General features: G+C 44.0%; 2 protein-coding genes across 2 annotated transcripts; both read left to right on the forward strand.

Moving 5' to 3' along the window:
• Positions 1 to 1,553: 1,553 nt before the first annotated feature.
• Positions 1,554 to 3,931, forward strand: LOC140854029 (uncharacterized). Its single transcript, XM_073249299.1, has 2 exons — positions 1,554 to 3,459; positions 3,565 to 3,931. The coding sequence occupies exons 1-2, from the start codon at positions 1,712 to 1,714 to the stop codon at positions 3,584 to 3,586; spliced, it is 1,770 nt and encodes a 589-aa protein (XP_073105400.1). The 5' UTR covers positions 1,554 to 1,711; the 3' UTR covers positions 3,587 to 3,931.
• A 2,176-nt stretch (positions 3,932 to 6,107) lies between these two features.
• On the forward strand, positions 6,108 to 9,440 carry LOC140854027 (uncharacterized). Its single transcript, XM_073249297.1, has one exon. The coding sequence runs from the start codon at positions 6,390 to 6,392 to the stop codon at positions 9,306 to 9,308; it is 2,919 nt and encodes a 972-aa protein (XP_073105398.1). The 5' UTR covers positions 6,108 to 6,389; the 3' UTR covers positions 9,309 to 9,440.
• Positions 9,441 to 12,533: the final 3,093 nt, after the last annotated feature.

The following is a 12,533-nucleotide window of genomic DNA, read 5'->3' on the forward strand; positions in this document are numbered from 1 at the left end:
GGCCTAAATGCTGCTTCTTGTGATAGATATTTTACATAAAAGGATTATTTAAATTATTTGAAATCAACTATTCCCTATATATAACATTGCACATATCAAGATTGAACTTAGCGACATGGTTTCTACACATTGTGCTAGCGACACGGTTTCTACACGTGGTGCCAATACTAGTTCATCTCTTATCATTGGTGCCAATACTAGTTCATCTCTTATCATTGCAGAGTCATAAGTATTTTATGTAAGAAAGTTATGTAAAATATCTTAATTTTATAAGAAATTATTTTTAATTATCATTATATAATTAGTGGACTGGCCTTGGTGTATTATTTCAAACCCAGTTTATAAGATCAAAACGCTTGCCAGATCTTTTAAATATGTTTATCCTGAATATTTATTCCCTACATGGTTGTATACTATTTGTTGCGGCCAACTCTTTTTCATCTATCGTCGGTGAAGAATACTTATAAAATCAAGTCCTCACAGATCAAAGTTGTGTTCGATGGGAACCTTTCAATGCTTAAGTCAAAAAAAAGTTAGTGAACTGCTAATCAAAGATTTAGTGTGGTAGAGTTTCAGCCAAAAAATTATCCTTATCGATGCTGCTCACTTATCTCCTTTTTATAAATAATTCTGATGTAACCGTCGAGCACGTAGTCTCATTTTTTATGGTGCTAAATTATCGGACCATAATTGTAAAGTTAGTGGATCGTTTATTCTCACTAATTACTATGACACATAATTGATAACCGTTCGCAATGGTTAAGGTGTGTTGAGAAGATAGACCGATCATACGTTGGTTATTGATAGTCTTGTAGATCCGAATGAGTATCAGTCGGTAACTTTGATATGTCGATGGTCTTCGATCGAAGGTTGATTAAATCATCTGTTGTTAATTGGCAGTAGTCGATTGTTGGTCGGTCAGTCTATTGTAAGTCGGCATAATATATTCATTTAACTGATGTAGAGTCGGAGTCGGAAGCCGGTTGTATTACCCCAACAGTTGCCTCCCACTCCCAAATCCAATGCCATCTGATCAATGGCCTGTCCAGATGTCGCCATGTATCGTCATCTGATGAGACTCCGATTTGATGACATTCGGACACGTGATCAAAATCTATTAGTCATGATCATATCATCCGATGCCGAATTATTTTTCTGAAATAACGTCTGATACAGATACCTGATACCGAATTGTCCTATCGATATAACAGTTTAATGATGATTTTGCAGCCATCAAAATGATAAAATAGTCAAAAAAAACTCTCGTACTCAAAGGTGAGTAGCAATCAAGTTAGGGATCGAGATGATATATGATAATTTTAATCTGTAAAAATTTAATAATTTTATAGATATTTTTCATCAACGACGGATGAAAGAGAGTTGGCCATAATACTGTTGAGCTGGCCTTCAGCGAAAAGGGTACCTTGTGTAAGGAGAACTTACCTGCGATATTTGTGTCTATACAGGGGTCTATACGTAGCAACCCACCATTGAGTTTGAACTATTGCCGGCACGTAGCCTGCCGAGACTAGTCCAAACTTAGTGTTCATTAAAAATGTTTTACTAAAATATTCTTTTTTTTGAATGGAATTTTACTAAATATTCGATTAGCTCGTGGAGAGGATTCACCATCTCCTTCCCTACACAAGATTCTAGGGTTTCCATTCACCATTCCGAAATCCTTCCTCCGAAAATCCCCCCAAATCCCTCCATGAATGCCGCCATTATTAGAAGATCTCGAAGCATCGGCCACCTCTTGGAACCTCTCGCCGCAACCCTCCGTTTCCATGCTCCCCTTCTTCTTCCATATCCAAAGCCAATCCACTCCCAACCCAATGAACCGGTGGCTTCGGATTGGTCAGCCCCAATCTCCAACCTTTTGAACAGAGGAGGAAGCTGGGACAGCCTAAGTTCCAGCTTCGGATCCACTGAACTAACTCAATCCCTCGTAGAGAGAGTGCTTCTTGATCTCAAGGAACCCTTGGATGCCAAAAAGGCGCTAACTTTCTTCCACTGGACCTGTCAATTTCGGAAATTCCAGCACGGGCTCAAGTCTTACTGTCTTATAGTTCATATTCTTGTTCGTGCTGGGCTTCTGATCGATGCCCGGGCGCTACTTGAGTCGGTGATAAGGAAGAACGCGGAAGCTGGGAATCCAAATTCTTTAGTTGTTGAGTTGCTTTTGAGTACTCACGAAGCTGTCCTTCCCGGTCCCCGAGTTTTTGATCTTTTAGTGCAGACCTACTCAAAGATGAGGATGGTTGAGCTCGCATTTGATGTTTGCCGATGCTTGGGAGATCATGGGATAAATCCGAGTCTCATTAGTTTCAACATTCTGTTGCATGTTGCACAGAAATCCAATCAAAATGAGTTGGCCTGGATGGTGTTTGAGTATATGATTGAGAGGAGATTGTATCCAAATCAAACTACAGTCGAGACCATGATAAATGTCATGTGCAAAGAAGGAACTTTGGGAAAGATGATGAGTGTTTTAGATCGAATTCATGGGAAGAGATGTGCTCCAGGTGTTATTGTTAATGCTACATTGGTTTTTCGGATATTTGAGGAGGGTAGAGCTGAAGAAGGGATGGTGTTGTTGAAGAGAATGTTGCAGAAGAACATGGTGTTTGATGATGTCGTGTATTCTTTGATCATATTTGCTTACTGCCAGATGGGTAAATTGGATTCAGCCTATGAGTCACACAATGAAATGGTTCGTAGAGGATGTAACTTGAATGCCTTTGTTTATACGTCGTTTATCAGTGCTCATTGTAAGGAGGGATGCATCGAAGAGGCTACTCAATTGATGCAGGAGATGCAATCCATGGGCTTGAAGCCATATGAAGAGACCTATAGTTATCTTATAGTCGGGTGCAGTAGACTAGGGAGATTGGAGGAGAGCTTGAATTATTATGAGAGAATGCTCAAAGATGGGATTTTGCCTACTTGTGATGCTTGCAATGAGATGTTGGGCATGCTCTGTGAAGCTGGAAATGTTGAGAAGGCCAATGAGATCTTGACGATTCTGTTAGATAAAGGATTTGTTCCTAATGAAGAGACGTATTTGAAACTCATTGATGGTTATGGGGAGAATGGAAATGCTCAAGATATTCTCAAAATTTATTACGAAATGGAGCATAGAGGAATTAATCCTGGTCTTGAAGTTTATGCTTCATTGGTTCGAAACCTTTGTCCATGTGGGAAGTTGAAGGAAGCTGAAAAATTTTTAGTTGTTATGGGTAGAAAATCACTGGATCCTTCTAGCTGTATATACGATGAACTGATAACAGGGTATTGTGAAAAGGGTGATACAAAGAGGGGACTTTATTTTTACGATGAGATGATTGGGAAAAAGCTCCAACCATGTCCCCGCACCTTTATGCTTTTAGTGAAGAGAATGTTTGAAGATAGATCTGTTCAATGTAAAGGCAAGGCATCGGAAAATCTCAAGAGCCAATGGTAAACATCCTGCATAATTGTATGTTCTATATTTGGAAAAGCATATATTCGCATTTTTGAAGTTTGGCATAGTATTACTGAGTCTGCTTTAATGTCTTCATAAAGGAATTTGGTTAATCATCATTGAATTAGCGTCAAAACAAAAAGGGTAGAACCTGAATGGCAGGAGGCAATGGACTGAAGGCACCTGTCCGAGCACAAGGAGATTCTTACTGAATGCTTGTTAAGAACCATGAGCTTTGGATGGTTCCAAATATAATTATTAAATTTTTGATTGTGGGAGGTGATATCAACTACACTGTCCAAGAGATGCAGATTTCCTGCATGTAATCGATAATTTGCCAAACTTGTTTCCTTCTTTGACCTGTTAAAGTATGCTTAAATGAATTAATCCTTCCTCCTTACATTTAAGCCACAAATGGTTTGTGTGAAGCAGAGGGCAACCAAGCAGAGCCTATGCTGTGAGAACTATTATTTCCAACATTAATTGGACAGAAAGAGTATCATGGCATAATATTTCAAGTAGATTAAATGTTCAGCTATGTATAAGAAATTTTTGAAGAAAAAATAATTTGCATAAAAGTAGAGAATTTCCTGAAGGAGCTTTCGACCAAACTTGTTTTATCTTCTTTCTTTCCTTCTTGCCTTTTTTTTTTCATCTCATCCCCTTTGACATTGTCATTTCCGTATTATACATAGTTTTTGGAAGAATAAATCTATTTCTTTTGATGCAAGGAAGAAACTTTTTTCAATTTTTTTATTTTTTTTTCAATCCAGTTGCCAATGCATGAGTTGATGAAGAATGTTGGCTAATAATAGTCACGCTTGAGGACAGGTACCAAGGTCAGGCTAACTAAAGTAGAAAACTATTCAACCAGCTGGTGGAGAAAATCTAATATAAAACGTTTCAAGTCAAGAAAAGTCAACTTTAACCAATTCTTTATAAAAACTCCCGATGCTGGTCGTCGCTACGCCTCATTGTCCTCATGCAACCAAATCAAAAAGGTGGTTGAATTTCCGTATAATGCACCAAATATGCCCAGTTTTATTATCCCATCCAGATTCTTTTCATAACACGCCACATAAAACAAGAACTAGTAGTTTTAGATCAAGAAGAGACTCCCCCTTTTAAATAATCATCATCACCATCACCATTATTAATGCTCTTTTTGGTTGGGGTGTATCATTTCCTGTGGGTGCTCCAATGATCTCACCTTCTCGTTTGGCCTTTTTCGCTTCTTTCCTTTGCTTTACACCTGTGTCACTGTATCAACAATCTCAATGATCTCACCTTCTCCTTTGGCCTTTCTCGCTTATTTCCTTTGCTTTACGCCCCTGTCATTGTATCACCAATCCCTCAAATTCCTTTTCTGTGTCTAAAATATGGATAAGGTAGCGTGTTGGTTTTGTGCTGCCACGTGGCTCGGTCCTTTCTCCCATGTCGTTTTGTTCATTTCATGTCATAGCGGAATCCGTCAAGCAAAGGAAACTACATTGTTGCGATGCGATCCCTAACCTTCTCTCACTGTAATGGGAAAAAAGAGGAGAAGCACTGGTGGCCTCGGTCCACAAGCTCCATGCTTTGTTGCCTGGTCATGGGAACTTGATGGGACTCATCTTTTGCATCTCGCCATCTCATCTACTTATCGCCAGGAAACTTAAAGCGTGGGAAAAGAATGGAAAGGTGACAGAAAGAGACAGGGCACGGGGAATTCAATTAACGATGATATTTATTTATTTTTATTTTATTTTATTTTTTTTTCTATAGAGAAACCAATGAGAAGAGAGCATTCTGTTTCCATTTGTTTGGGGTTCTCTAGAAACAGGAATCTTGATCACAAGTAGCTAGGGGAGCATAGCTTACTTAGCTTCAGGACACCAAAGATCCCACGTTCCTGTTCCTTCACAAAGGCGAACATGGGGTTCGCAGGAGAGCTGGCTTGCAGTGGTGGGTTGGCGGTTTTGCTATATTTGTTTTCTTCCCTATTAATTTTGGGTATTAGGTGGGGGCTTACGTTGAGAGAACGTAGGTCGTCTGAACCCCAGAACTTGGGTCTTCTCATGCAGTGGGATCATAAAAGGCTACAATTATGAGCCAACCGAATCCATTGATTAAACTTGCCAGGGGGATAACATTTTAATATTCCTGCTAGGAAGACGCCTCATGTGATCAAGTTGAAAAGGTTGAATTATTGCCAAACTAAACCTCAATTCGGAATCCCACCAGTATCCATCTTGCTTGAAAAAGAGAGAGAGAGAGAGAGAGAGAGAGAGAGATGAGAACCAATTCACCATGCATCAGGCACCTGTCATCAAATCTCATGTCAAGCCCCCACAATCATTGGCGAAATCATCATGAAATAAATCCACGATCGTTCCTGAATCATGAAATCGGAATGGGAAGGGGGATACTAAATTTTGAGAGGTAAAAACAGTCGCATTGTGGAGCCCACATCTTGAATTTTCCAGTAGTTGCAAGGGGATCTTTCTTATCCTCTTGGACAAGCCTGAACTCGGGTCTTATCTCAACGCACGCTGCCCAACCTCTCCTCAGAGGTGCTTCTGAAACAAAACACTTTCCATGTCAGAAAAGAAAGGAGAGCGGCCATCTATTAAAAAACATACCCTCCAAAAGTTCCCATCACTTTCCACCGGCCTTTTACCCTCTCAGAGAATTTATATGGCTGGAGTTGCTCCCGTATCAGCTAAAGCCACCAAATGCTCAGCAGCTCATGAGATCGCCTTGAAGTCGCTCATCCAACTTCTCTTCCTCCTCCTCCTCCTCCTCCTGTTTGATAAAAGAAATTCTCATGTTCATGCCGCACGGAGCGTTGTTCTTCTTGCATGCTACCTGAAATCTTCTCCAAGCTCTCCTCTTAAAATGATGTAAGTCTACTCCCTTCATACTCATATCTGGCACGGATTTTGGAATGGAGAACATTCAGGAGAATTCCATTATGCTTGTTTTATCAGTATTGAGCACTTTACTTATAACTGCATGTGGAGATGCATCCACGAATTCTGAAGCACTTCTTCAAATAAAATCTGAATTCATCGACCTGGAAGGAGTTCTTTCTAATTGGTCCTTCGGGGATGGTGATATCTGTAGCTGGAATGGTGTCACATGTTTGGCAAGCCAGAACCATGTCTCGGGTCTGAACTTGTCAGGCCATGGGCTGTCTGGTTTGATATCATCGAAGATAGGAAGCCTGGTTTTCCTGCAAACTCTTGATCTGTCTTCGAATTCCCTCACCGGACCGATCCCTCCTGAGATCAGCTTGCTCAAGAACCTCAGGGAATTGTTTCTGTACTCCAATGCTCTCTCCGGCTCGATCCCTCCGGAGCTTGGCCTTCTGAAGAAGCTCAAAATTCTCAGAATAGGGGACAACTTGCTATCAGGAGAGATTCCATCCCAGCTTGGTGGCTGCACCCAACTAGAGATTCTGGGTCTTGCATCTTGCCGGTTGAATGGAACTATTCCGGAGGAGACGGGAAATTTGAAGCATTTGAAATCGCTCAACTTGCAGAATAACAGGCTTGGCGGTCTGATCCCTCAAGAACTCGGTGGCTGCGGTGAACTTCAAGTCCTATCAGCTGCTGACAACGGGCTGGAAGGAGAGATTCCTTCTACCATCGGAGGACTAAATGCATTGCAGACTCTCAATCTGATGAGTAACAAATTGTCCGGATCCATCCCCGTCGAGCTTGGAAACCTTTCGAGCTTGACATACCTCAATCTGCTCGGCAACAGACTGAGCGGCACCATTCCTCTTGAATTGAATCAACTGAGACAGCTGCAAATTTTGGACTTGTCAAACAATGATCTATCTGGAACCATCGACATCTCCACCGTGCATCTCGACAGTCTGGAGTATTTAGTCCTCTCTAATAATTTCCTCGAAGGTGGAATCTCCAAGAACCTCTGTCCCGAGAGAACAAGTCTGCAGAATCTCTTCCTCGCCGAAAACAATCTCACAGGCACGATCGAAGGACTCCTTAATTGCACTTCGCTCCGATCACTGGATCTCTCAAACAACAGCCTGAGTGGAAATATACCATCCCATATAGACCGCCTCGCCAACCTGGTAAACCTTGTTCTCCACAACAACAGCTTGGTAGGAGTGCTGCCACCCCAGATAGGAAACATGAGCAATTTAGAAATGCTATCCGTCTTCCACAATGGGCTCATAGGCGACATTCCAGCTGAAATTGGGAAGCTGCGGAGGCTGACGCTCCTTTATCTATACGAGAACCAGATGACAGGGCGCATTCCGAGCGTGCTGACAAACTGTTCGAGCTTAGAAGAGATCGATTTCTTCGGGAACCACTTCAGGGGGCGGATCCCTGAGACCATGGGAAGGCTCGAGAACTTGGTCGTGCTTCAGTTGAGGCAGAATGAACTGTCGGGCCCCATTCCTCCAAGCTTGGGCTACTGCAGGAAGCTTCAGTCGTTGGCATTGGCGGATAACCAGCTCTCCGGGACTCTGCCTCACACCTTTGGATTCCTCTCCGAACTCCGCCTCATCACCCTGTACAACAACTCATTCCAGGGACCTCTCCCGGAGTCGATCTTCTCGCTGAGAAATCTCACGATCATCAACTTCTCTCACAACAGGTTCACCGGATGCATCTCTCCCCTCCTGGGCTCGAGCTCTCTCGCCAAAATGGACCTGACCAACAATAGCTTCTCCGGCAGAATTCCTTCGGCGCTCGGTGAGAAAAGGAACCTGACCCGTCTCCGACTCGGCCACAACCTCTTGAGCGGCGAGGTCCCAGCTGAATTAGGCCGGCCCGAGGGGCTCGAATTCCTGGATCTATCATCCAACAATCTCACAGGAGGAATCCCAATCGAGCTCTCACAATGCAAGCAGCTGACCCACCTCCTCCTCGGCGGGAACAGGTTGACGGGCACGATTCCTTCTTGGTTCGGAAGCTTGCGCTCTATAGGAGAGCTCGACCTTTCATCCAACGACTTCCACGGCGAAGTACCGGCAGAGCTCGGGAGCTGCACGGGGCTACTTAAGCTCTCTCTCCATGACAACAAGCTCTCGGGTATCATCCCTCAGGAGCTGGGACGTCTCACTTCTCTGAATGTTCTTGCTCTGCAGAGGAACAATCTCTCGGGTCCGATACCTTCCGCGCTCCAGCACTGCAACAAGCTCTACGAGCTACGGCTCTCGGAGAACTTCCTGACGGGCTCGATACCGCCGGAGCTGGGACAGCTGACCGAGCTGCAAGTGATACTGGATTTAAGTCGAAACCATCTATCTGGAGGAATCCCACCTTCACTCGGCCAGCTGATCAAATTGGAGAGACTGAATCTCTCTTTCAATCGACTCCAAGGGCCGATACCTCCTTCCCTCGATCGACTTACCAGTCTCCACCAACTGAATCTATCGAATAATCTTCTCCAGGGTCCGATCCCTGCCGCACTGTCGAATTTTCCATCCAGCTCCTTTGTGGGCAATCAACTCTGCGGCGCACCACTGGCTTCATGCACGGGTCTGTCGGGCTCCGACATGAAGCGCTTGTCGAATGGCCAGGTGGCAGCAATCACGGCGGCGATAGTGTTCGTTTCGGCTGTGGTTTGTTTGGTGCTGTTATATATAATGATCAGGATGTGGAGCAATTGGAGGGAAGCCTCTGTTTCAAACTCGGACGGTGAGGAGCAGGAGGCGAATCAGGGGGACAAATGGATGGGAGATGGCGACCAAAAGGTCGGAAAGTACTGGAAGGTCCACTCCATGTGCGTGGCCGCATCCCTGGAGGACAAACAGAGCTCTACATCCGAGGCGTGCATTCTTCAGCAGATCATGGAAGTGGGCACTGTGGAGAACTCGTTGGTGTGAGCCAAGTTGTTCGGTGGCATCGGATACGGTAGCTGTGCGTCTTTGAGATCATTTTCCTCTTTTGGTGAATCCTTTTTTTTTTAACTTTTTCTGTACAGAGAATTTTGTTTTGAAAAGGGTCAAAAGATCACATGATTGTGCTGGATTCTGTATGCTGAAATTCTTTCAGTGATGAAAAAAAAAAAAAAAAAAAAGAAAAAAGAAGCCCTTTTTGGATGCTAATAATCTACTGATTAGAGTTTAATCGGTCGAACAAGATTTCAAAATGCCATGATAACGACTATAATCAATCCATGTTTAATCCGATCGACTTTATTTTTTCATGGGGAGGATGAAATACGATTAACCACCTGATCTTTCTCCCCCTTCTTTCTCTCGTTGCTTTTTTTTTAAAAAACTTTTTCTACAACTTAGTCAAATAATTTCCAAAATGTTAGTCAAACAGTGGATTACTTTGAAGATGGTTATCCATGATTGAATCGAACCATCCCTTGTTACTATTTCACATCCAAACATCATCTAAAAAGAGTCTCTTCACTCTTAGTTTCAGCTCCTATTTTGATTCAATTGAAACCTGATATTAGTCTTCAACTGCACGAATGACGGTGGACGGCGTGACAGCAAGAAGGAAAAAGAAAAAGAAAGAAAAATTGAAAACGAAACACTTTTCGATGGTGGTTAAGATGATCCAATCGGTTACTGCGCTTTCCAGCGGTTGGTTGCGGTAAGCAGCGGCTGGCGGATAAAGAGGTGGTCCATTGTTGGGGACCAACCTGCTGGAGATCGGCATCCAACCCACTTTATGATGGCCAAACAGGGACTGTTGGTTTCTGATCCTACGTGATTATGAAATTATTTTTATTTTTTGCAAACGAAGTTGGAACTCTTACATGTTGGTCAGTGGCCATTCACTGGTGCATCAAGATTTGCATGCAAAATCCTCAAACAGGTCAGCCATTCTGTGCACCAATTTTACATACATTTTGTAGGTTCTGAATAGATCAAATAACAAATGTTAGTAGGGAGAATACCAGCTATTCTTAGGCGGACCGTAGCTCTTGCGTTGGGCAGAATGCCCGCTAAGTGCTCTTATTTCCTGGTGGCGTGGCCATGCATGTGTGTACACCTTCGAGCCATGCATTACATGTGCATTGTGCGTGCAAAGATAAATTTGATCGGGCCCATCAAGTGGTCCGGCTTTGCCCATCAGTGGTTAGAAAATAACTGATAATATTGGTACAGAAAGATGAATTAAATTAAGAATAGTAAGTATGCTTACTAAAACATTCACTGATCAAAATCATATTATTGAAGGAATACTATCTGAAAAAATTTTCTTTGCCGGTTAAAGAGAATCCAACATTGCCTTCAAACAACCCACATGCAATGGTATGCACATACATATCGTTAATCTTGCCATTCATTTTTTAATGTTGCCATCATTGTTTTGTGCCTAGATTTCTTTCCTTGGAGCATGAACCCAGATGACTACTTTTGTTCAACATTCTTGTGACGTTATTCTTTTGAACTGTAGCCTAAAACAAGCCGAATAATCCATCGTTTCTTTGGGGCATTTGAACAAATACAAGGACCTTTACCTGAACCACAGAAGCACACGCCTTTTTTCCGTCATGACAGTAGTTTTATATGATGAGGATTGTTGCTATTTATTTTACCAGAATTCATATTCATCTTTCATTTCAGGCCCTCCAGTTACATGATCATTTCTTTTCCATCTTCAGCACATAGAGAATGCATTTGAAATACATGAGATGTTAGCTACCCTAAATCCCACATATAGATGCATGCAGAGGTAATTACATGAACCATATCATACATAAGACAAATCATAAATTAGTAATACAAAAACGATAAGGACTGTGGATCTAGGCTTTGCGGTCAAAAACAAAGGGTGATATACGATGCGCCCCTTTGGGCCAACCACCATACTCCACCTATTTTTTCTAACTTGAGCTACCATGTACGGCTAACATTTGACACAGCTCGAGCTGTTAAAATGGACGTGGAAAATTTTTATGGCACGAAAATTAAAAGATCTCTGTTTTACGAATTCTCCACCTTGACTTCATCCTCTGCTTTGAGCTCAGCCATTAGATTTCTGCAGACCTGTTGAGCATCTTGAAGCTCATATCTCAGCCTCTGTGCTCGTCCAACAAAATACTGCATATTTAATAAGAAAATAATTATATGACGTTCTTCATAAGATAGATGTTGGGGGATACCCACCGACCGACCGACCGACTGTCGGAGGGCCCGACCGACCGACTGGCGGCCCGACCGACTGGCGGCCCGACCGGCTCCGACGGACGACTCCGACTGGCCGATAGACCGACCGATCATCGGTCGGGGCGACCGACTGACGGATGCCATCAGCGGCTAACTACCGGCCAATCAACGGTCCATCGCCGACTGGGGATATGTCGGGCGTATCCATCCCGACCGACTGAACCCAGAGGTCTGATGGCTGACTCACATGAAACTCGCCGACCGACGGAGGAACCCGACGCCACTCTGCTGGCCACCGACATAGGGTCGGCCGACTCCTCCGATCGTCGTACAGCCGCCAGACCTTGTCAGCTCTGACACGGACATGCGGCGCGGTTACCTAGGGGCATTGTCCCGCCGAGGGCATTGTCAACCCTGATGATTGGACAGCCACACGGCGACATGACATTTTCACGGCGACTCTGACAGTCCACAGTGAGTTGACAGTTCCTCACTTGTCCGCGCCATTAATGACGGCGCCATACCGTGCTCCACTATATAAACCGGGGAAGGCAACAGTGCAAAGGATGGATCCACTCCGTCCCTCCCGAAAATGCAGGCTCGCTCCTCTCTCTCTCTCAGAGCTCTCTGTCTATATTTCACTGTTGCCCAGTCACCTCTCTGACTTGACCGTCGGAGGGTCCCCGCCGGAGCCGTCTCCGGTCAGTGCGGACTTCCTTTTGCAGGTGCACGCTCCCCGGCGATCGGACGACGAGACGATTGGCCGCAACAGATTGGCGCGCCAGGTAGGGGACAGCATGACAAAGATAAGAGCTCAACGATCGAGAGTCACTGGGTCGGCCAGGCGCTCTTCCCGTCGGGAAGAGGCCTCCCCGCCACCATCGGCGGCGGAGCCTAGCTCTCCGTGCCCTGCAGTGACCACGGAGGCGCAGATTGCGGCCATCATACGGCAGATGACACTGACGCAGTCAAAAGCCT

This window comes from Elaeis guineensis, chromosome 15, assembly GCF_000442705.2.
Source record: "Elaeis guineensis isolate ETL-2024a chromosome 15, EG11, whole genome shotgun sequence".
In the NCBI taxonomy this organism is placed as follows: Eukaryota; Viridiplantae; Streptophyta; class Magnoliopsida; order Arecales; family Arecaceae; genus Elaeis; species Elaeis guineensis.